General features: G+C 42.1%; 1 protein-coding gene across 5 annotated transcripts in view; it reads left to right on the top strand.

The window, feature by feature from the left end:
* Nucleotides 1-10,001, top strand: part of LOC132881692 (von Willebrand factor A domain-containing protein 5A-like) — a 79,223-nt gene extending 69,222 nt beyond the window's left edge. For 3 of the 5 annotated variants that reach the window (XM_060914454.1, XM_060914455.1, XM_060914457.1), the window contains 7 exons: nucleotides 2,298-2,330; nucleotides 3,043-3,087; nucleotides 4,358-4,390; nucleotides 5,459-5,551; nucleotides 5,636-5,775; nucleotides 9,335-9,458; nucleotides 9,683-10,001. In XM_060914454.1, the coding sequence (XP_060770437.1) occupies nucleotides 2,298-2,330; nucleotides 3,043-3,087; nucleotides 4,358-4,390; nucleotides 5,459-5,551; nucleotides 5,636-5,775; nucleotides 9,335-9,458; nucleotides 9,683-9,762 (548 nt within the window). In that variant the 3' untranslated portion in view covers nucleotides 9,763-10,001. The remainder of the gene's footprint in view (nucleotides 1-2,297; nucleotides 2,331-3,042; nucleotides 3,088-4,357; nucleotides 4,391-5,458; nucleotides 5,552-5,635; nucleotides 5,776-9,334; nucleotides 9,459-9,682) is intronic. The other 2 variants (XM_060914458.1, XM_060914456.1) reach the window with 1 other exon arrangement.
* Nucleotides 10,002-23,821: the final 13,820 nt, after the last annotated feature.

The raw sequence follows: 23,821 nt of genomic DNA, 5'->3' as shown, positions 1-23,821 counted from the left end.
GACAGAATAATCCTGGCATGCATCAACAACATCGTTGAAATACATCTTCTACAAGAGCAGGCTGGCTTCCATAAAGGTAGATGGACCAAATAGCCCGTCTTGTCAACGACATTGAAGCCACCTTCCAGAGAAAGAAACCTACACCAACTGAGGTGCTCCCCGTAGTCTCAGGAATTCCTCCTGCAAGCATCCGGTGAGACTATCAAGTCTTCAAGCTTGCAGAGAAGGCACTCGAGGAGAATAGCCTTGTTCCACCAACTCAGGACGATAACACCCCCCAACGGCTATCAAGGCAGCACTTCGCCATCAAAGCTGCAGCATTCATGAGAGCTGGACTGGCCTCCGACTCCTGGGTGGAGCAGAGATGGCAGGAGGAATGGAGCCGCTCATGCACCACCTTGCACTCTTTCATTGATTTCCCCTCTGCAAAGCCCTGTGGTTACCATCTCACCCACAAGGCGTGGACCCGCCTCAACCACCTCCGCACTGGATGGGGCAGGACCCAGTCCTTCCTCAAGACGATCGGAGCTAGTGAGGATGATGCCTGCCAGTGCGGTCGCACGCAGACCCCACATCCTTCAGGAGTGCCCAGTCTTCAAGCCACCCCATGGGCCTGACGGTCTCATCAAACTGGACGTGGACACAGTCAGGCTGGCTGGAGAATGCTGACATCTCAGTGTAATTCCCGAGGAAATTACACAAACGAATGACCTTATAGTCAATGTCCCTGATTCGCCATATGACCTCGAAGGGCCCTTGCCACTTGGTGATTAATTTGGAGCTCGATGTGGAGAATAATGAGTACCTTGTCTCCTGGTGTGAACTCTCTAAGGCATGTGCCTCTGTCGTACATCCGGACTTGAAGGTCTTGTGCTTGCTGTAAATTCTCCTGGGTTAAGTGCATGAGGGTGTGGAGTTTTGCACGCAGGTCAAGAATGTACTGAATTTTGTTCTTGCTAGGTGAAGGTCCCTCCTCCCAATTTTCTTGTCGCACATCCAAAATGCCAGGTGGCTTACGCCTATATAATAGCTCAAATAGTGAAAAACCTGTGGAGGCTTGCGGGACCTCTCGTACTGCAAATAACAGGGGCTTGAGCCATTTATCTCAATTACGTGCATCCTCACAAATTTCTGAATTAAGTTTTTAAGTGGTTGATTAAACCGTTCCACTAAGCCATCCGTGTGTGGGTAACAGACACTGGTGCGGATAGACTCGATTCCCAATAACCCATAGAATTCACACAGTGTGCGTGACATAAATGTAGTGCCTTGGTCTGTAAGGATTTCTTTCAGAATCCCAACCCGGGAGATAATACGGAAGAGCGCTTCTGCAATACTGCGTGCTGAGATATTGCGGAGAGGCACCACTTCCAGATATCGCATTACATAGTCCACCAGAACTAAAAGCGATATCCCCATGCTGACCGATCTAATGGCCCAATGAGATCAATACCAATTCTCTCAAAAGGGGCTGCATGGAATACGAGTTCCCTACAGGTCTTTGGGATCAACAACTGGGTTATCTGTTCACTGGTTTGAGTGTCCTGCGTCACTCAGTTTAACCTATCCTAAATAGTAGTGACCTTACTCGGTGAAACGCATGACACAGAATCTCCTCTCGCGACTGCTCTAACGGGAAATCCTCAAGGGAATCCCCGAGAGAGGGAGGAGGGGCGAGCTGCTCCTCACTCCTCGTATTGCCCTGACGTGGTGCTGATGTAGACGGCTCTATGGCCGCTTCCCCAGTTGATGCCACACCAGGATCTTCCCATGATGTACTAATGCAGGACCCACCTCTGACTATGTGTTCCATCAGTTCTTTAAACCCTGGCCAATCAGTCTCCAAAATCAGCGAGTGGGTGAGGCGAGGATTAACTGATGCCTTTATTCTATGCTTTTGGTCCCAGAATAGAATATAGACAGACACTAGAGGATAATTGTGAACATTCCCATGCACACACAACACCTTCACTGCTTGTGCTGTCCCCAATGCCTCACCTTGTCACTGTATGTAAACTTCTGACTACAACTGTATGAAGGATTATAGTTTATTAATCACTGCTTAGTAAGTCAAGAATCCAAGAAATATCATGCTTGTTTGTGCAAAGAAACCCACTAAAGGCAACTACATTTTGCCGTCTCATCACTAAAACCTGTGTGACATAAATGTAAGTGTGTGAACTGAGCTTTAGTCACAGTTTTTGACGAATAACATTTTGCTTGTGTTCAGAACTGCATGTCATGTCCATGCACATGGCTATGTAACTTTTTTGTTTCCTTCTGTTTAATTAAAATAGCTCCAGTGAAAAAGAAAAAAGGGTGTCATTACCGTAAGTAACTGAACATTATACTTGTAAATTGTCTTATAGCAAAGGCAAAGAGTAAGTGTGCATAATTTTTTATTGCCTTTAAAAGACATATATGTCAGGGGTGTAAGGCAGTAACACTGTCTGTATGTGTATTCAGATTCACATCTATAGTAAGCACTTCCTTAATCAGAATTTTTAAAATAATAATATCTTTATATATTAACTCTCCCACTGTGTCTCTGGAAACACTGTAAAACACAGTTATTAGTTTTGTTTGCACCTGCCTACAGTATTTCCTCATGAATTAAGATGCTTCTATTTCTTAAAATATAAACTAACTAGGAGCATAAATTCATGCGAACGAATGTGGTTTTTCTTTGTCCCATTAGCTTCATATCTGACTGTTAGCTTGTACCTATGCTACATCCCATGGGATTCCAGTCTTGATGCACACCTCTAGTCTCAAGCAGATGCTCTATGAACTTTTCTGGCAAACTTTCTTTAAAAAGCACCTATTTGTATTTGTTTGTATGCAATTTATTTTGTAAAATATCTTAAGCACTGCAATTGCATCACATCTGGAACATTAATGTAAAGTGTTAACTTATTTACTATCTTTTGTTTTGGAGTATAAAACCATAAAAAAAATGTTGTCATTTGATAAGACCAGACCTGCTCAGTGAACAATGACTCAATGATGCATATATCATATTTTTGGTTTACCCATGTACAGGTATGCCTAAACTTGCATCATGTAAAGTAAAAATACCAACTTCCAGTAAGTGTTACATACTCACATGAGACTAATATTTTACTTTTTCTTTTTCTTTCTTTCATCCTCTAGTACAGATGAAGTGTGTACAACAGCTTTTGCTCTAACTTTGTTCGTGAATAGAGGAGCCACTATTAAGTTCTTATTACTTACAAATTTATTGTTGGTTTTTAATTATTAACTACCTAGTAGATCACATTGCTACTTTAAAGATAGATATGTCATATTGTGTTGATTTTTGAACCTCTGCTGCAAAATATTTTCAACAATTTCTTTCTGGAAATATTAATGTGCATTACTTTATATTGGCTGAATTTAAAAGTTTGGACACCCCTCCGATTGTAAAATGTCAGAGCTTAATTAACTTGTTAGATCTTAATTGACTCATTAGGACATATTGGGCAGGTCAGGAATTGTTATTAGGAAAAACTATCACCGAGTGTAATAATTTCTCTGACCCATGGGATCCTGCAGCTGACTGAGGATCTGAAAAAGATGCAAATAAATTCTTACAAAGCAGAAATAGGCTATAAAAAAAATAGATTAAAATGCTTACAATTTCCACTGTCTGAAATTTTATTAAGAAATGGCAGTTAATGGGAACTTTGGAAGTCCAGGCCAAGAAAACCTTCAGGCAAAACTACCCATATACTGGCCAGAAAGACAAAATAAAAACCTCAAATGACAGTCATTTGAATTTTGGAAGTAAATGTGTCCTATTCAGTCAAGAAATTCAAACTAAATAGAGATTTGTTTCTATAGCAGGACAATGATCAAAAACCTACCTCATAATCCACTATAAACTTCTTCATTAAACACAAACTGGAAAGTTTGGAATGACCCTCATAGTCTTCTGACTTAAACGCATCTGAGTATACTGTATGTAGGTAGATTTTTAAATGTGTTGTGCATCCCAAGTGGCTCAAGAATATTTCAAAACTAAAAGCATTCTGCAAAGAATAGTGGATGGAAATTCCTAAAACAAAAATAGAAAAACTCCTAGCTGGCTACGAAAAGCATCTGAAAGCTGTAATACAGTCGAGTCCATGCGTATTTGGACAGTGACGCAATTTTTTATCCCCCGCGGGCCAAAAGGCCAGAAGGGGGATTATGTTGTGGCTATGTCTATCTGTGCTGCAGTTTTTTTCAGACATGATAATTATAATGCCATGATGGTAGGATGATGGTGCCTTTTGTAAAACAGATACTTATTAATGAATTTGTTGAGCTCAATTCTCAAATGTTTGTGAAGCTAAAAGAATTTTCATTGCTTTAGATTTTGGTGGCACGGACTTTTGCACGAGGCCAGGTAATGTTCAGCAATGACATTGTAAGGAACCTCTCGTGTGTGTGTGTGTGTGTACCATATATACTCTGTGTGTGTGTGTGTGTATGTGTGTGTGTGTGTGTGTGTGTGTGTGTATCAAGATTTGGACAGTGGCACCATTTTCATAATTTTGCCTCTGTACACCACCACAGTGAAATTGAAATTAAGCAATTAAGATGTGATTTGAAGAGCAGACTTTTCGCATTTATTTAAGGAGTTTAACAAAAATAGCTTGCTAGAAAGCCTGCCCAGTTCTGGAACAAGATTCTTTGGACAGATGAAACAAAGATTAACTATTACCAGAATGATGGGAAGAGTATGGAGAAGGAAAGGAAGGGTTCATGATCCAAAGCTTACCACCATCATCTGTCAAACATGGTGTACATGGACATGTACGGTTGCCAGTGGAACTGGGTCACTGGTGTTTATTGATGATGTGATTGCTGATAGAAGTAGCAGGATGAATTCTGAAGTATATAGAGCTATACTTTCTGCTCACATTCAGCCACATGCTGAAAAAAAAAAAAACAATAGGACAGTGCTTCAGATTACAGATGGATAATGACCCAAAACATCCCATGAAAGCTACCCAAGAGCATGCTTTTCACTCACTGAAGACAAAACTGAAGGCATAAAGACCCACAAACAAGCAGCAACTGAAGGGGGCGGCAGTAACACATCTCAAGAAGGAAACTCATTCAGTGATGTCCAGAGGGACCAGACTTCCAGATTAAAATGTTGATCATATTTATAATAATGTTAGTTTGTCCAATTACTTTTGTGCCTGTGAATATGGAGGAACTATATTAAAAAATGGCTATAATTCCTAAACAGATGAGTCAATATTTTTGTTAAACCCCTTGAATTAAAGCTGAAAGTCTACACTTCACATTGTGATGGCTTCATTTCAAATCCATTGTAGTGGTGTACAAAATTAGAAAAAATTGTCACTGACCAAATACTTATGGACCTTGGAATACCTACGCATATATGATGTGTATTGATGAACTTTTCTCCTTATTATTACTCATCTCACCTCATTATCTCTAGCCGCTTTATCCTTCTGCAAGGTCGAAGGCAAGCTGGAGCCTATCCCAGCTGACTACGGGCGAAAGGCGGGGTACACCCTGGACAAGTCGCCAGGTCATCACAGAGCCTTATTATTACTATTTATTTTTATTATTTAGTAAGATCTGTGTTTATATATCAATATTGATGTCTCTTTAGAAATTTCTGAAGTTCCAAAGGACCCGTTGTTGCAGCTTATCTCCCTCCAGAAGGCTTCGGGTTGCTGGGAAATAGGGTCCGCACTTGCAGAGGTCTTTGGGAAGGGAGAAAAAGAGTTGGTCGAGCAGATTCCTGCACAGGTCAATGCCCATTTAATATTTGTGACATGTGTGACCATCATGGAAATTTACCCATGAAGCCTAAATTATTACTATTTCTCTGTAATATTTATTAATAATTACATATAACTAAGAGTCTCTCCCAACAATGTAAATTTTAGGATATGAAATGGTACTTTAGAAGACAAATTGTAACAAGGGTCTTACAGAGGCAGAGTAAGGATCCATATGCATGAGGTTTATTGACAGGAAAATCAGTCAAAACAGGCTGGGTTATTACAAGAAAAAAAAGAAACCCACACCAGAGATAGACAAATCCAGTATACTTTTAAAAATGTGGTCAAAGAACAAGGCAGGGTCAAAATACCAGATATAAAAACATCATAGGCAAAAACAATACAAGGTAACACACAAGATGCAAATAGCTAAAAGAAACATGGCTCAAAACTCACACAAATGTCTGACAAACCATAAGACTTTGCAAAAATGGACAAGTTCATGTGCTTTTTAAATAGTCCAAACAGGACACGAGTAGTGTGACTGAAGAAGCAGTTCCGATTGCGGGGAAGTTTGCGATCTGGTGGTCTGGAAAAGAAGTGTCCAGGATGTTATGTAAATATTCTTCCATAGCCAGACACCAAGCTCTTATCCACAGTGCTGTTAAACATTTTTGTTTCTTTTAAATCACATTTTAAACCATATGCATATAAAGCAATCTACATAACACTCGTAAGCAATATACAACTCTGGGGAAAAAAATGAAGAGACCACTTCAGTTTTTTTCTTAAATCAGCATCTCTATGTATGGCAGCCTTTCCATCCCAGTGTCTGTGCTGGAATTCCAACACAAGCGCACCTCATTTTACTTAATGAGGTACTGATTAGTTGATCACCTGAACCAAATCTTATTTAACGAGGAAAAGTATTAAAAACCACTGCTGTGGTCATCACTACCCTCTTACAATAGAACCAGTTTGGATGGTGAAAACAGTGCTAGTAGTACCTTAATTGGAATACAAAAGTATCTATTCATCATGCCGAAAGAGTTAAAAAGAAAAGTTTTGAGTGAGAAAAAGAAGGGTTCAATTCTGGCTTTACTGGCAGAGGGATACAGTGAGCGTCAGGCTGTGTCCATCCTCAAAATTTCAAAGACGGTAGGTCGTAAGAACAAGGTCAAGCAGCAGACATTGGGGACAATAAAGTTACAGACTGGCAGAAGGCAAAAACAACTCTCCACTGACCAGGATGATTGTCAACTCCTTCAAATGTTACTCAACAACCGTAGGATGACATCAAGTGACCTAGAAAAAGAATGGCAAATGGCAGCTGGTGTTAAGTGCATGGCAAGGATGGTTTGAAGCAGGCTCCTCCAGGTGGGGTTGAAGTCATGCAAAGCTAGAAAAAGCCCTTCATCAGTGAGAAGCAAAGAAGAGCCAGGCTGAGGTTTGATAGACCATAAGGATTGGACTGTAGATGACTGGAGTAAGGTCATCTTCACTGATAGGAAAAGCTGAAAATTGAACTCATCACCTGGTTATCTAATGGTTAGACGGAGACCTGGAGAGGCCTACAAGCCAGGTCTCGCACCCATTGTGAAATTTGGTGGAGGATTGAGGATCATCTGGGGGTGCTTCAGCAAGGCTGGAATGGGGCAGATCTTTATTTGTGAAAGACATATTACTCAAGCCATGTACAAGGTTTTCCTGAAAGAAAACTTGCTTCCTTCTGCTCTGACAATGTTCCTTAACTCTGAGGATTGGGATTTCCAGCAAGACAATGCTCCATGCCAAACAGCCAGGTCAATCAAGGTGTGGATGGAGGTCCACAAGATCAAGACCCTATCATGGCCAGCCCAATCTCCAGACCTGAACCCCATTTGAAAACCTCTGGAATGTGATCAAGAGGAAGATGGATGGTCACAAGCTATCAAACAAAGCTGAGCTGATTGTATTTTTGCATCAGGAGTGGTATAAAGTCACCCAAGTGCAATGCGAAAGACTGGTGGAGAGCATGCCAAGACCCATGAAAGCGATGATTTATATGTCAGGATTATTCCACCAAATATTGATTTCTGAACTCATCCTAAGTTCAAACATTAGAATTGTGTTTAAAATTGAATATCTTGATTTCAATGCATTATTCAAGGTCTGAAAACACTTAATCTTTTTGTTACTTTGACCAGTTGTCATGTTCTGCTATTAAATGCTCTAAGTGACAGTATTCTTATGTGAAATTTGGGGGAAATGTCAGTAGTTCATGGAACAAAACAAAAATGTTCATGTTCCTCAAGACACATACCTATAAATGGTAAAACCAGAGAAACTGACAATTTTGCAGTGTTCTTTTAATTTTTTTTTCCAGAGCTGTACATATAGCAATATAGTGGTGCTTAAAAGTTTGTGAACCCTTTATAATTTTCTGTATTTGTGCATAAATATGACTTAAAACATAATCAGATTTTCACATAAGTCCTAAAAGTAGATAAAGGGAACCCAATTAAACAAATGGAAAAAAAACTATTATGCTCTGTCATTTATGTACTAAGGAAAACGATCCAATATTACATGTGAGTGGCAAAAGTATGTGAAACTTTGCTTTCAGTATCTGGTGTGACCCCCTTATGCAGCAATAACTGCAACTAAGCATTTTTGGTAACTATTGATCAGTCCTGCATATCAGCCTGGAGGAATTTCAGCCCATTCCTCTGTACAGAACAGCTTCAACTCTGGGATGTTGGTGGGTTTCCTTGTTTGAACTGCTCACACAACATTTCTACTGGATTAAAATAATTTGGCTCTCATTCTTTGATAGAATGACGTGTGCTTCGGGTCATTGTCTTCCTCCATGAACCACTTTCTCTTGAGATTCGGTTGACAGACAGATGTCCTACATTTTCCTTTAGAATTCACTGGAATAATTCAAAATTCATTGTTCCATCAATGATGACAAGCTCTCCTGGCTCAGAAGCAGGAAAACAGGCCCAGACCATGATACTACCATCACCATGTTTCACAGATGGAATAAGGTTCTTATGCTGAAATGCAGTGTTTTCCTTTCTGCACACATTAATAATTTTCTGCTCATAATTATGCGCACACAATTACTTTTCTGCTCACTGCAGTTGAAAAGAGTAAATTAGGTGAGTTACTTTTTTCTTCCTGGTAGCTCTAACAAATCTGGCCATTTTTCTTTGACCTCTCTTATCAACAAGGCATTTCCACCCACACAACTGTCACTCACCTCAGTATTTTTTCTTGATTTTTTTTTTTTTTTTGCACAATTCTGTGTAAACTTTAGGGATTGTTGTGTGTGAAATTCCTAGGATCAGCAGTTTCTGAAATACTCAAACCAGTCCATCTGGTATCAGCATACATTCCATGATCAAAGTCCCAGATATTTTTTTCTTCATTCAGATGTTTGATATGAACATTGTGCGAAGATCTTGACCTGTATCTGCATGATTTTATGCATTGTGCTGCTGCCACATGATTGATTAGATAACTACATGAATATGCAGGTGTTGTTCCTAATAAACTGAATGGTGAGTGTACGTTAGTTTCCTGTTTGGTTTTGTGTGCAGATGAAGCCAGATGTCTGGGCTACACTTCTGGCTCTGATTTGGTTACATGGCTTTAAGATCGATGCACAGGTTGAGTGGCAAATTTTGGCCATGAAAGCAGTGGCATGGATCCGCACTCAGAAAGGTAAAGTCTACGTTTCAGCAATTAGTTACTAATAATTAAATGAAAAAAGTAAAAAGAAAAATGGATAATTTGTACTGCTCAAAAATTCCACATTTTGATGAAGCAGTTTTCTGTTAAAGGGAAATGTTTAACCAACACAACATTACCAGATTTAACACTAACATTTTTACATTGTCCTGCTGTCATGGCGATGATGACGACGTGTGTGTGCACATATGTTTCAGTGGTGAACCAGTCAGAGTGTGTACAAGTAGGAAACGCTCTACTGGGCTGTCAAGTTAAAGAAGACGCTCTTGGGCTCTGAAGACTTTACCCTCTTACAGCATCCACAGAAAAGCCTTGGCATCATTTCTCTTTCCTATATTTTAAGAGTTTTACTTTCATTAGCATGCTTTTACTTATAAGATGTTGTCGATAGGATTGCTAGTATGACCAAAAACCCTGGATACTTTATTCTGTAGTGATAAAGTAAACAAATACATACATATATTTACACAGATTTTTTTGTCAATTGCAAATAATTAAAATACTTGAGCAACATTATATTTTCATGTGTAAAATTCTTTCTTTAGTTCAGGTTTTATTTTTATATGCATTAGATGGTGTGAAGTATGTGGTGTTGCCCCAAGAATTCAACAAGGTCAGTGTGTGACAGGTTTAATGCAGCTGTTGCCTGCTAAGGATTAATGTCTAGATGTATAAAGGCTGTTTGAAATGTGTAATAATAGTTCACAATAACAATAGTGAAATGAGGAAGTGGAGAGAGAGAGAGAAGGCCCTCTTCTGCATTCTTGGAACCGTGGAGCACCATGGATTGATTGCCATCATTGACAATAGATATTACATTATCTATTGTCCAATCATTTTGAATATTTACTGGTTTCATATAAAGCTTTTGAAGCACTTTGCTTGCACAGCTAATAAAGGGCTTTTGTCTGAAATAGGAAATCACAACAATGATCAAAACCAGAATAACAAAGTAACAATATAGCAAGGCTTGGTGACAACAGGTAGAAACACAATGAGTGTATACTTTGCATTTCAAATTGCAAGCCTTAAAGCTTTGCACTTGTGGGTAAAACATGTTATAATATTTTTATAGCAGAGCCCCATACTTGTAGAAATGCATCAACCTGATTTTTGATAGCTTGAACATACAACATCCATATGCATAACGAACGTTTACCACCACAGAGAACCCAATCATAAGTGCAAGGCAACATACCTCAAACATCTGACCACCAGGCAATGAAATTTGTATCTTTATTTACATCAGATAGATGGGTTTTTATCCAGCCCTTATTTTTAATTTGCTTTTTTAAAAAAATATGGGATTATTTACTAACGCATATTATGAAAAATATTCACAACAGTTTCATATAAAACTAGTTAAAACAGTGTCCACTAGCTTGTTGGTACGGTGCCCTTAAAGTGCCATTCCACCATTGGATGTATTTTTTTTGGCATAAAATACAATATATTTTATGACAACATGACTAGACAGAGAAATCTTTTAGCTTCAAAATGATATATCAAGCATAACTTTTTGACAATGACAAGTATATTAATTTTGCGACCAAAGTCACCTACCCTTTTAATTTCCGCGTGGTAGTGAAACGTGATGTCATCGGCAGGTTCCCCTTCTTGTGTACCACGTCACATGTGACGTGGCACAGATTATCAGCAATGGCGGATAGAACGCGATTGTCAGCTTCGGAAAAGAAGCGAAGGAAAATAGCAAGTGATGCCCAAAGGAGACGGTCGATGGTGAATATCGGCACAGCAATCGACAAGTGGAAATCGCGTTCTATCCGCCATTGCTGATAATCTATGCCACGTCACACGTGACGTGGTACACAAGAAGGGGAACCTGCCGATGACATCACGCGTGGAAATTAAAAGGGTAGGTGACTTTGGTCGCAAAATTAATATACTTGTCGTTGTCAAAAAATTATGTTTGATATATCATTTTGAAGCTAAAAGATTTCTCTGTCTAGTCATGTTGTCATAAAATATATTGTATTTTATGCCAAAGAATACATCCAATGGTGGAATGGCACTTTAAGGTTCACAGCAAAGAAAAATAAGGGGATGTCAAGAAAACGTATGCTCACTTTGCAAAGCGCGCTCTCTGTTTACAAAATAGCGCGTTCGTTTAAATATAACGTGCGCTCATATAACTAAATCGTGACCTCGATATGCAAAAATCGTGTGCTCGCCTATCTAAAATGTGCTCTTATTTTCATTTGCTTAAAATGTGTGCACGGTTTGTATGAAATGTGCCCTGTTTTTATTCCGTCATCATTCAATTTTGCAAAATGAGTGCACCTATTATCAAATGTTTTACAGAGGGCATGAAAAATAAACATGTCAAAACTATATTCTGGCTTCTGCTCATTAATCTATTCTTAAGCTGCTTGAAGTAAAACAATTGTTGTCATTGTGCCATTGAAAATGACTGTATGTGCTCCATCTAAACAGTTATTAGAGGACGAACTATGTCCCTCAAGGTAATGTATAACTCGAGTGCTTGGTGAGAATAATAGAGTGCTTCGAGGTCAGCGCGAACCCAGCGGCAGCCATATTGGAAGTCAAAGCGCGCTGTGTCAGTGCATTGTTGTTGTCCAGCGAAGCAAAAAGGGGTGACAATGCCGAATACGTGTATCATTGTTGGCTGTAGTAGCCGGGGGGAAAAGGGTGGCAAAAGCTTCCACAGACTCCCTAAAGTCGTGACTAACCAGGGAATTGCAGCACAGGAGAAAAGCGAGCGGAGGAGACGACAGTGGCTGGCTGCCATTAACCGATCAAATTTAGGACAACTTGACTGTATCCGGATTTGTTCTGATCACTTTGTGACAGGTAGGCAATGCCGGGGTGGCCCTATATTTAGCCGGGACCATCCCCGGCCCAAACCATCAATGGTGGCCTGCTTGGAGCATGGGGAAAATAATTTTCACTAATTTTGGTCACTGATCTTATTCTTGCATTAATCATCAATTCAACTGCACTCTGCATTTTCACATGGCAGCCCAGACGCCGACAGCATCGCAGCAGATTTAATAGGCGCTACCAAATAAGGAAATTCTCCCCTCCCCTCTATTGCAGTTGGTTTGGTCCAAGACTCCTCCTCTGTATTGCAGGGAACTTAAACAACATTGGCGCGAAACAGCGCGTGTCAGTGACGGAGGGCAGAAAGAGGCCAGGTGGAACCGAAAGGGCGAAGCTTAAAAAAAGGAAGGAGGTGGCAGCAAAATGTGCCAAATTGACAGATATGTTCTCAAGACCAGCTGGTAGGTTACGAAAGATATGGAGTATGATAACCCTGTTTGTCGATTTTATCAGTCTATGCTAGGCCTATAATGTGTCGATAGTTTGCGATGCCAATTCAGCTTTTTGATGTCATGTGAAATCTCGCAATTTACACAGTATAGATGTGGTGTATGTCTTAATTCTAAGAAGAACCGGACATTGCTTTACATCCCAGTTATTAACAATTTTAGATGAACAGGTCCCAAATGTGCTGTTGCGCGTTATTTCCTCATCCAGCCTATTTCATCTCGCTGTCACACCGTGCATTTCCACAGGCGTGCGCACATTGTGGTTATGAACACACAGGCCTAGAAGTCATATTTGATGTTAAATAATTGTTGTTAAATATATAACTTAGAAGAGGTGTATGCGTATGCCAATATTCTAAGCAGAATCGAACACTTGCTTTAGCCTACATTTCATTTAACCATTTTTGAGTTGCCTAATGCGCCCTCACGCTTTATCTGCCAGTTGCTGAGTACCCAGCATTGTTGATTTGCCATTATTTTCGAGGCGTATGCGGCATGTAATGCACAAGCATTGGTTCAAATGCACGCGAGATGGGTGCTTTCGTTATTTTAAGACTATGTGACTAAAAATGTGTTGTGTAATTCGTCTTAAATAACGCGAAACAATCATCCATACTCGCTGCTTTGCTATTTGGAGTGGCAGTCAGCTGGATTTCGCCCCCGACGTAAAAGTTCATTCCCGCACCCGGGCCGAAGATGCCGATTTCTGAAGATGCATGTCCTTTGGATGTGTTTTCAAATATTTTCACTAAGGAACTTTGGGACATGTTGGTGACACAGATAAATGTATACGCGGATTAGACACGCGACCACACACCATCCAATTTTAAGTGGAGCCCCGTCTCATACCAGATGAAATCGTTCGTCGGTCTCTGCATTACGTTTGTGGTCATTAAACTACCGCGTAATGGAAGTTTTATTAACCCTAAAGTAATGCAGAGAACGACGAACAACATACATTGTCACTACCTGAATTTAAACCAAATAAAAAGCATTGTGAAAGAACAGTTATTTGTTTTATCTTTTTTAATGTACTCAAATTCCTCCTCCATTTCAAAGTGGCCTGAATGTGAATTAAACTCCCGGACTGAAAACAGGGCCCACTCCGGCCCTGCAGGTAGGTTAATATTGTCTTGAATTTCATAGTTACTAAAATAGTTATTTTAATTTCATAGTTACCGGTAGCATCCAGTATGCCGGCTGTTGTGTGACCGTCTTCTTTCCCTCAGTCTCGTGACCGCTTCAATATAAAACAACAGGGAAGCAACATGGGAGCAACATTCCCCAAGTCCAGCAACGCAGTTGCAATGTGCACACAAAATAGCATGTCTCTTGTCAAATATTATCCAGGGGTGTAGACTAGGCTGGGATAGACTCTGCGAGTAACACTTTCCCTCTGATCACTTTTGTCTCTCCGTCTTCAGCAGTCAACACCGACACATCGCGGACCCAACCGGACACAAATCTATCGTATGCTTCCATGCTCTTGTAGTTCTGGAAATCCTTTAGTTCACAAAATGGACTTGGGTGAACCACTAGATAGTTCACAAAATCTATGTATGTTAAATGCGGCAACAAGCTGGGGTCAGCTTTCCATTCCTTCTCACTAACAGTGTATGGATCTACATTCCCAATGAAACGTACCTTCTCAGCATAACGCTCCCGTGCCTGCTTATCCAAAATTTCACATTAGTACTCCATCACTTCAGATGTCTAAATTCTTAAAAAATCCAAGCTTTTAAGCCCTCTAACGCGGAAACGAATCGGTGAATGTGTACTCTATGATGTGTATACTCTATGAGCGCTCTGGCGCGAGTGACTTCCAAGATGGCCGCGCACGCGCAGTGTTACTATTTTTAGCATCATCTCGGAGCACTCTATTGGTCAACTGCAATCCCCTTTCGTGCATGACACTTGTGCAAAAATCAAACACATCAATGTCACATGGCACGGAGTTGAGGAATGTCCAGCTTTCTTTGCAGACGGCTAGGTCATCCTCATTAAGAGAGAAGAGATTATCTTCAGCCCCCCATAGATGCGGTGCCAGGTACATGACGTCAGGTATTCCAGACGGAACACCTGGGTTTGTTGAAGGGCGGATGCGATGCGCATTCCATGTGTCCCGTATGCTGTTCAACTCATCCTAAAAGGAAGCATAGTAGGCACTGTTCAAAAATCAACGAAAACAAATGTTTTGGCACGCAATATGTATTTAGATTCATTGTTTTTAGCTACGCTTTCTCCGTTTCGGGCGACTGGATAAGCTCTCGAAGAACGTAGACCTCCGCCAACAATATTGGCCTACAGAGCCGGCCCGTGGCAAAGGCAATATAGGCAAATGCTAAGGGCGCTGCGTCCATCCAGGGGCGCAGAAACGGGGGGAGAAAAATTATGACTTCCACTATTCTGAAAACGCGTCAGCATTATAATGTCTTAGCCTAATTTAATTGTACAACAAAGCATGTAGTCAGCGCCGGCGATTGCTATAGGCGACCTAGGCAATTGCCTAGAGCGCAAAGTGTGTCCAGGGGCGCCAAGGGCGACCAAAACCCCACCAAAAAGGAGGGATGGAGTTATTGAATGGAGATGTTACCAAGTGCATCAGTGGTGTACAGTGTTTTCAACCACTGTGCTGCTGAACTCTAGTACCGCGGAACACTAGTGTACCGTGAGAGATCACCAAGTGTACCATGGAAAATTATAGAATGACTGTATATTGTAAATATTGGCAACAGCGTTTTAGTTTCAGTCGACATTTTCTATTGGTGATGTGCCTTGAGATTTTTTCACTGAAAAAAGTGCGCCCTGGCTCATGAAAGGTTGAAAACCTTTTTTACAACACCTCTGATGCGGCTGGGGATGTAGAAATACGCTCTCCTTACCTCTGCTGTAGTAATCACATCATGCATTTTTCAGTGGGAAATCACCGACCATACGGCGCCGTCATCCCCAACAGCATCAGAGGTGCATCTTTTCCAAGCATTTGCCATTTAATCACCACCAGGTAGAATAACAATCAATTCATTTAATTTGTTAATTCTTCAGAGATGACTTAACTTTTAATAGCAAAAAAGAAACTAAAAATAATTTCTTGTTTATTGTCCATGCACTACACTTTGAACAGGGTGCGGAAGAGTTTTTGCCCATTATATGGAGATATGTATTGAATTTATGTGGTCATTTTACTTTGTGACACTATGTGAATAATGATAACAATAATAACAATAATGAAAAAGATAAAAAATGACTTCTTGTTTATTGTCCATGCACCGTACATTGTTTAATAGTAATAGAATAGAGTGATTAGATTAAAGTGTTATTTAGATGTTATTAGAGGGTTTTTTTCTTGGGGGGGCGCCAAAACTCAATCTCGCCTAGGGCAGCCAAAGACCTAGAGCCGGCCCTGTTGGCCTACATACAGTATGAATAATAGGCCTACATCTAGGATAGGCTATATATACTATAAAAATATATACTATAAAATATTGGTCGAGATGTCCTACTTGGATAGGTCCCATGAAACACAGCTGGATCAGTGCCTTGTCCAAGAAATCACCAGCGAACAAGCCCTCGTCCTTAAGCTCTCCAAATACCTGAATATAGTGCTCAATTCCTTCTCTCCTCATTACACCCCACCAACTCTCTATTCTTTGATTGGCACTACTTCTCCCTATCAAAAAGCTTGACTGGCCCGCTCTGGAGTCTTCATCATTTTGCCGCAAGTACACTTGCATGTCGCGAAGGATCACATTCTCCGTTCCCATGTCTGTGCGTATCAGTGTCGGGTACCCACCAAATCTCTCTATGGCTTCATCATAATAGCCCCCAATAACACGCGGGTCACTATTTGTGAATGCAGCTCTGAGCCAAATCACTTTCCTACTGAATCCATCTATGCATCCGTTAATGCATATTCCATATGGGCTAAATTGGTCATATGAGTCGACATGCCATATGAAATTACCACGAGAGAAGTACTGTCTCCTTCTCAGGCGTCTCCGGCGGCGATATTGGGACCCTTCTGGGTCGAGCGCACTTAAGATGGTGCGCACATCATCTTTCTTTACCCGGAACCCATTCCCTACACATTTCACATGCATCCACCGATACCCATGGAACCTCCCTGGGCCTTGGAGTTGGTTGAAAATAAAATCAATTACGGGACCCAAATCATCATACATCCGGCGGCGAAGACCATTTACCCTCAGCATTCTGTTCAATGTGCTCAGACTTAAGATAATGCCATGCTGGGAGGCAAGCGTTGAAAGTATGTTTGCGCTCCATACCTAACCCATGGTAAACCCTTATAAGATCCATTGCGAAATGGCAAATAACCCCGTCTGACCCACTTGTGGATCGGGCACATTGTGTTTTCTGGTATAAATTGTGACCACGCTTTACTTATTTGTGCTAACAAGTTTGAATGTATTAGTTTTAAATTACGTTAACACGTTTTATAAACCGTGGCCACGTTTTCGTAAATTGTGCTCACGATGTATATTCCGTGGGCACGGCTGAGCAGGGCAAGCGCACGGTTTTAATAAAGCGAGCCCACGGTTTACGTAAACGAACGCACACTCTATTTAACATGAGCGCGCGATTTAATAAAATGAGAACACGCCCAGCCATGGGCGCCGCTGGGGGGGAAAGGTTAGAACAATTCTAGGGGCCCAGCACTGCCATGGGGCCCTTTAAGGGGCTGATAATATGCTTTTAATGATTTTAATAAGACTTTTGAAATAACAACAATGCAATATTCCATCTGGTAAAATGAGCTAATTGAACAAGGTTGTCTATTTCTTGAGTTCTTCAACATATTGTCATTTAACCCTCCCCCTTTTGCGAAATGGTACGGTCCAGTTCTGGTAGAAGCGTGATGCGTTAAATCTGTGTGCTGATCAGTGCAACGCTACTTGCTGCTATGTCACGGTGCAGCAGCCAGCCAGCAGTGGAGTGGGTACAGTCTATGATCGCTAAATATGAAGAGTGGCTGTCAAAAACGTAAAGAAAGGCAGCTGAAAGCTGAGAGGGACCGGAGAGGCAGGCAACTGGTCACTCAGTTTTTCCCAAAGAAAGGTAGCTATCGCTCACATGTGTGTTCAAAATATTAGCGAATGGTAAATGAACAGTATGAACATGGGTGGATTAGCCTATCAAGAGAACACTTTTACAGTTTGTACAGTGACATTTTTTCCATTTTAATAACTGAACTGACTTGTGTGATAAGATGAAATATTACGTTATGCTGGTGCTAATAACTAGTGCTAATAACCAGTTTCATAACTAATGGGGTGCCCTAAATAAGCACAGATTCAGCCTCAGGGGGACCTCCGCCCTACCAAACCACTGAACCCCCCTTTGGAGAAGGAAAATCTTGAATTTTCATTTGTGATTATAAATGCGCCAGAAGTAGTCACTGACGAGTTTTCATCTAGTCCCTGGTAGGTTAATACATAAAATGTAATAACAAAGTCACAAACTCAAGGTCCATGGGCTATCAAAAGTCAAATAATGACAATAGTGCAATTGTGACGAGGGTGGGCAAAGTTGGGGGGCCCAAAATTCTAATCTTTCATGGGGCCCAAAATTTCTGGCGGCGCCCCTGCGCCCAGCAAAGTGAGCACTCGTTTTCTTGACACCCCCATTTTTTCGTCAGCACTGACACATTAGGGGCTCCGTATGTTGGACAATTGACAGGTTCATATAAAAGGGTGGTAGATGGATGCAAGTGCAGGAATGGTTTAATTGAAAGCAAGTTAATAAACAGATCCAAAATGGAGATGGAGTTGAAAAACAGGCAGTGAGGCACAGATAGGATCTCAGAGGTAATACAATACTCACAGTCCAAAAACACAAACATGGTCAAAACTAGAAAAGTGATGCAAAATGCATGGCTTTTGCAAAGTCTGTGTTACTGGGAGTCCTTATATGTATGCACTGTGATTGAGCTCTTATGCAGGTGCATGGTAATTAGTCCTAATGGCATTACAGTCTGGCTGTGCGCCGAGTGCCAACGTGTGTGCGGTCATGAAAGGTGTAACCAGGCAACTGTTTGATATATCAAGTTTGATATTCGATAGTAACTATATAGTAATGATGTAAAGTGACCAGGCACCCAGCAAAGTCACACCATAATAAATGTCATGATGTTGATCTGGCTTCTTATCAGTGCACAGTTCAAAAGCCAGCATCTGTGATGGTATGAACCCTCATGCATTAGTGCACATGGCATGGATAGCTGGGAAAGCATCAGTAATGCTGAATAATATATACATGTTTCAGAGCAATATGCTGCCATCCAGATAAAATGTTTTTAAGGGAAGGCCTTCCTTCTTTCAGCAAGACAATGCCAAACTGCTTTCTGCACATATTAAAACTGCATGGCTCTGTAGTAAAAGAGTCTGGGTGCTAAACTGGCCTGCCTGCAGTCCAGACCTGTCTCCCAAACATTTGGCGCATAATGAAGTGCAAATTACGACAAAGGAGACTCCGAACTGCTGAGCAACTGAAACTGTATATCAGGCAAGAATGGGACAACATTTCTCTTTCAAAACTATAGCAGTTGGTCTCCTCAGTCCCCTCACATTTACAGTGTTGTTAAAAGTAGAGGTGATGCAGCACAGTGGTAAATATGCCCCTGTCCCAACTTTTTTGAAAATCATTGCTGACATCAAATTCAAAATGAGCATATATTTTTCAAAAAACAACAAAAAATTCTCAGTTTCAACATTTGATATGTTGTCTTTGTACTATTTTCAATGACTGGTTTGAGCTAACAGGAATTCTATCATAACTCAAATAAGCACTCTTTATAACTGGTGAGCAGAAAAGCATCTCAGAAAAGAACACACAACACATCAAGCCTTAAGGTGGATTGTGCTGCTGCTACATAACTGGCTGATTAAGTAACTAAGTGTATACCTCAGTGCACTGCTAATCATAATATCTGATATGATTTCGCAGGCCATATCAACTATTTTAGAAAGGCTTTTTTTTTCAGGACATAAGCAGCACCACGGGAGCGTAATGACAAACCTGTAACTATGGCAACAGCGGGGTTTTGTTTTTACGGTTTCCTCATCAGCAGTTGTACAGGGATGATTAGTCTTAGCTGAATCGTTGAGACAAAAAAATTTGCCAAAAAAATCTTTTCAAGATTGTGATGGACAAAATTCAAGTCTCTAGCTTTAACTTGACCACAAATTTTACCAAATGCTTTTTCATCAATTACAATCCATAGTTCAGATTCTGCAACAGAGTTTTCAATGATGGTACAGTGAACGTAATGGCAGTTCTTAACAAAAACAAACCAACCATGATAACCACCATATTTGCGATTATTTGAACATTTATCAGTCCCCCCAGGATTTTGCGGGCCTTTTTTGTGATTGTTGCGGGCTAAAATGTCTGATGTTGTGGGGGGTTTCCAAAAAATTGCGATGAAAGTTGCAGTGTTTTTTAGGTTTTTGTTGCGATTACATTGCGGGAGGAAGTGAAAGTTGCGAGAAATTGTTGCGATTTTCTCTTTTTGTGATTAAAATTGAGTGATATGTTAAATATTAAGTTATTACTGAAAAAATATTGATTAAAAGAACAAAGACACTGAAATGGTCCTATAAACAACTTTACAATATAAAAGATTACCACGACTACAAAAATGCAGAAAAACAGGCTTTACTTAACCAAATGCACCTGTTGGTTCAAAAGTTAAAGTGCATAGAACCTCACAGCACAACATGAAGTTACCTTAAAATATAATATAAATGCCTCAGCTTTCATGTAAAAAAAAAAATTAATACTAGTACTGTGTGCAGGCAGTTTCTCCTGAAAACTAAATTAAACAATAATTATAAACTAATAAAATAAATGGCTCAGGCTTCATGGAAGAAAAAAAACAATTTGAACAGAATGTCACAGTATAATGCTGAAGCTGCCTAAACAATGGAAAATAAAATACCATTTTGGCAAAAATGTTGGCATCCATTAATTTCTTGTATTAAGTAAAAAAATAATGTAAAGTGCACACAGTCCTTCACTGTAAACATAACACACTTTCAGTAACAGAATTTAAGCCTATATAAACACTGACTCGCATATGCTGCTTCTCTTGAACGTATACACGGAAGTAAGGCGGAAGGTAGTTTGTCGACGTCACCTCAAGACGACGCCAACGATTGGTCAAATTTGCGGGAAAGTTGCAGTGATTGGATATAATTGCAACACCGCCCTGAATTCGTGGGGATTGGTTGAATTTGTGTTGAAGTTGCAAATCGCAACATCGCGAAATCCTGGAGGGTCTGATTTAATAATAGGAGTATATCCAGTAATATCATTTTCATTGAATTCATCACAATATGTTTTGGAAAGACAGTTAAAATCAAAGTTTTGCATGTAATCATCTAGAACACCAATATTAGGTTTGCTATTTATTGTTGGGGCGGCAAGATGTGATGAGTTAGAATCCAAAAGCAGAACACAAACCAGAACACAAACCAAAAAATCCAGTGAATAAAAAATGATTTAAAGTCCAAAAAAGTCAATGAACAAAAATAGCAAAATAATCCAGACAAAAATGAGGTAGGTAAAGACAAAATGCTAATATGAAAAAATAGTTCTGACATTTTTCAAAACCCCTCCTAGAACTGCCACCTTATTGTGGTGGAGGGGTTTGTGTGCTTGAATGATCCTAGGAGCTATGTTGTCGGGGGCATTATGCCCCTGTTAGGGTTTCCCAAGGCAGACAGGTCCTAGGTGACAGGCCAGACCAAGAGCAGTTCACCAAAAACCCCTATGGAGAAAAAATCCAGGACCGTGACGTCGCCCGGTATGACGCAGCCGGGACCCCACCCTGGAGCCAGGCCCGGGGTTGGGGCTCGTATGCGAGCGCTTGGTGGCCGGGCCTTTGCCCATGAGGCCCGGCTGGGCTCAGCCCGAAGAGGTGACGTGGGCCCGACCTCCTGTGGGTTCACCACCCACAGAGGTAGCAGTAGGGGTTTGGTGCAGTGTGGATTGGGTGGCAGTCGAAGGCAGGGGCCTCAACGACCTGATCCCCGGACACAGCGGCTGGCTGTTGGGACATGGAATGTCACTTCGCTGGGGGGGAAAGAGCCTGAGCTTGTGCGGGAGGTTGAGAGGTACCGGCTAGAGATAGTCGGGCTCACCTCCACGCACAGCTTGGGCTCTGGAACCCAGCTCCTGGAGAGGGGCTGGACTTTCCACTTCTCTGGAGTCGCCCGTGGTGAGCGGCGGCGGGCTGGTGTGGGCTTGCTTATAGCTCCCCAGCTCAGCCGCCATGTGTTGGAGTTTACCCCAGTGAACGAGAGGGTCGCCTCTCTGCGCCTTCGGATTGGGGAGAGGGCTCTTGCTGTTGTTTGTGCCTACGGGCCAAATAGCAGTATAGAGTATCCGGCCTTCTTGGAGTCCCTGGGAGAGGTACTGAGGGGTGCTCAGACTGGGGACTCCATTGTGCTACTGGGGGACTTCAATGCTCATGTGGGCGACAACAGTGACACCTGGAGGGGCGTGGTTGGGAGGAACGGCCTCCCCGATCTGAACCCGAGTGGTGTTTTGTTATTGGACTTCTGTGCTAGTCACGGTTTGTCCATAACGAACACCATGTTCGAGCATAGGGGTGTCCATAAGTGCACGTGGCACCAGGACACCTTAGGTCGGAGGTCGAAGATCGACTTTGTAGTCGTTTCATCTGATCTCCGGCCCTATGTCTTGGACACTCGGGTGAAGAGAGGGGCTGAGCTGTCAACTGATCACCACCTGGTGGTGAGTTGGATCCGCTGGTGGAGGAGGACTCTGGACAGACCTGGCAGGCCCAAACGTATGGTGAGGGTCTGCTGGGAACGTCTGGCCGAGCACTCTGTTGGGGAGGTCTTTAACTCCCACCTCCGGGAGAGCTTTTCCCAGCTTCCGAGGGAGGCGGGGGGCATTGAGTCTGAGTGGACCATGTTCTCTACCTCCATTGTGGATGCAGCTGTTCGGAGCTGTGGCCGCAAGGTCTCCGGTGCCTGTCGTGGCGGCAATCCCCGAACCCGGTGGTGGACACCGGAAGTAAGGGATGCTGTCAAGCTGAAGAAGGAGTCCTATCGGGCCATGTTGACCTCCGGGACTCCTGAGGCAGCCGACGGGTATCGGCAGGCCAGGCGTGCTGCAGCTCAGGCAGTTGTGGAGGCAAAAACTCGGAACTGGGAGGAGTTCGGGGAGGCCATGGAGAAGGACTATCGGTCGGCCTCGAAGAAATTCTGGCAAACCGTCTGGCGCCTCAGGAGGGGGAAGCAGTACTCTGCCAACACTGTTTACAGTGCGGGTGGGGAGCTGTTGACCTCGACTGGGGACATTGTCGGGTGGTGGAAGGAATACTTTGAGGATCTCCTCAATCCCACCGTCATGTCTTCCACTGAGGAGACTGAGGCTGATGACTCAGAGGTGGACTCGTCCATTACCCAAGCCGAAGTCACTGAGGTGGTTTGCAAGCTCCTCGGTGGCAAGGCACCGGGGGTGGATGAGATCCGCCCTGAGTATCTCAAGTCTCTGGATGTTGTGGGGCTGTCTTGGTTGACACGCCTCTGCAACATCGCGTGGCGGTCGGGGACAGTGCCTCTGGAGTGGCAGACTGGGGTGGTGGTCCCTCTTTTTAAGAAAGGGGACCGGAGAGTGTGCTCCAATTATAGGGGAATCACACTTCTCAGCCTCCCAGGGAAAGTTTACTCCAGGGTACTGGAGAGGAGAATTCGACCAATAGTCGAACCTCGGATCCAGGAGGAACAATGCGGTTTTCGTCCTGGTCGCGGAACACTGGACCAGCTCTATACCCTTCATAGGGTGCTTGAGGGTTCATGGGAGTTTGCCCAACCAGTCCACATGTGCTTTGTGGATCTGGAGAAGGCATTCGACCGTGTCCCCCGTGGTATTCTGTGGGGGGTGCTTCAGGAGTATGGGGTTCGGGGCTCTTTGCTAAGGGCTGTCCAGTCCCTGTACGAACGGAGCAGGAGTCTGGTTCGCATTGCCGGCAGT

Source organism: Neoarius graeffei, chromosome 2 (assembly GCF_027579695.1).
Source record: "Neoarius graeffei isolate fNeoGra1 chromosome 2, fNeoGra1.pri, whole genome shotgun sequence".
NCBI classification, from domain to species: Eukaryota; Metazoa; Chordata; class Actinopteri; order Siluriformes; family Ariidae; genus Neoarius; species Neoarius graeffei.
Note: the sequence above shows the minus strand (reverse complement) of the source record. Positions and strands in the feature narration are given on the sequence as shown.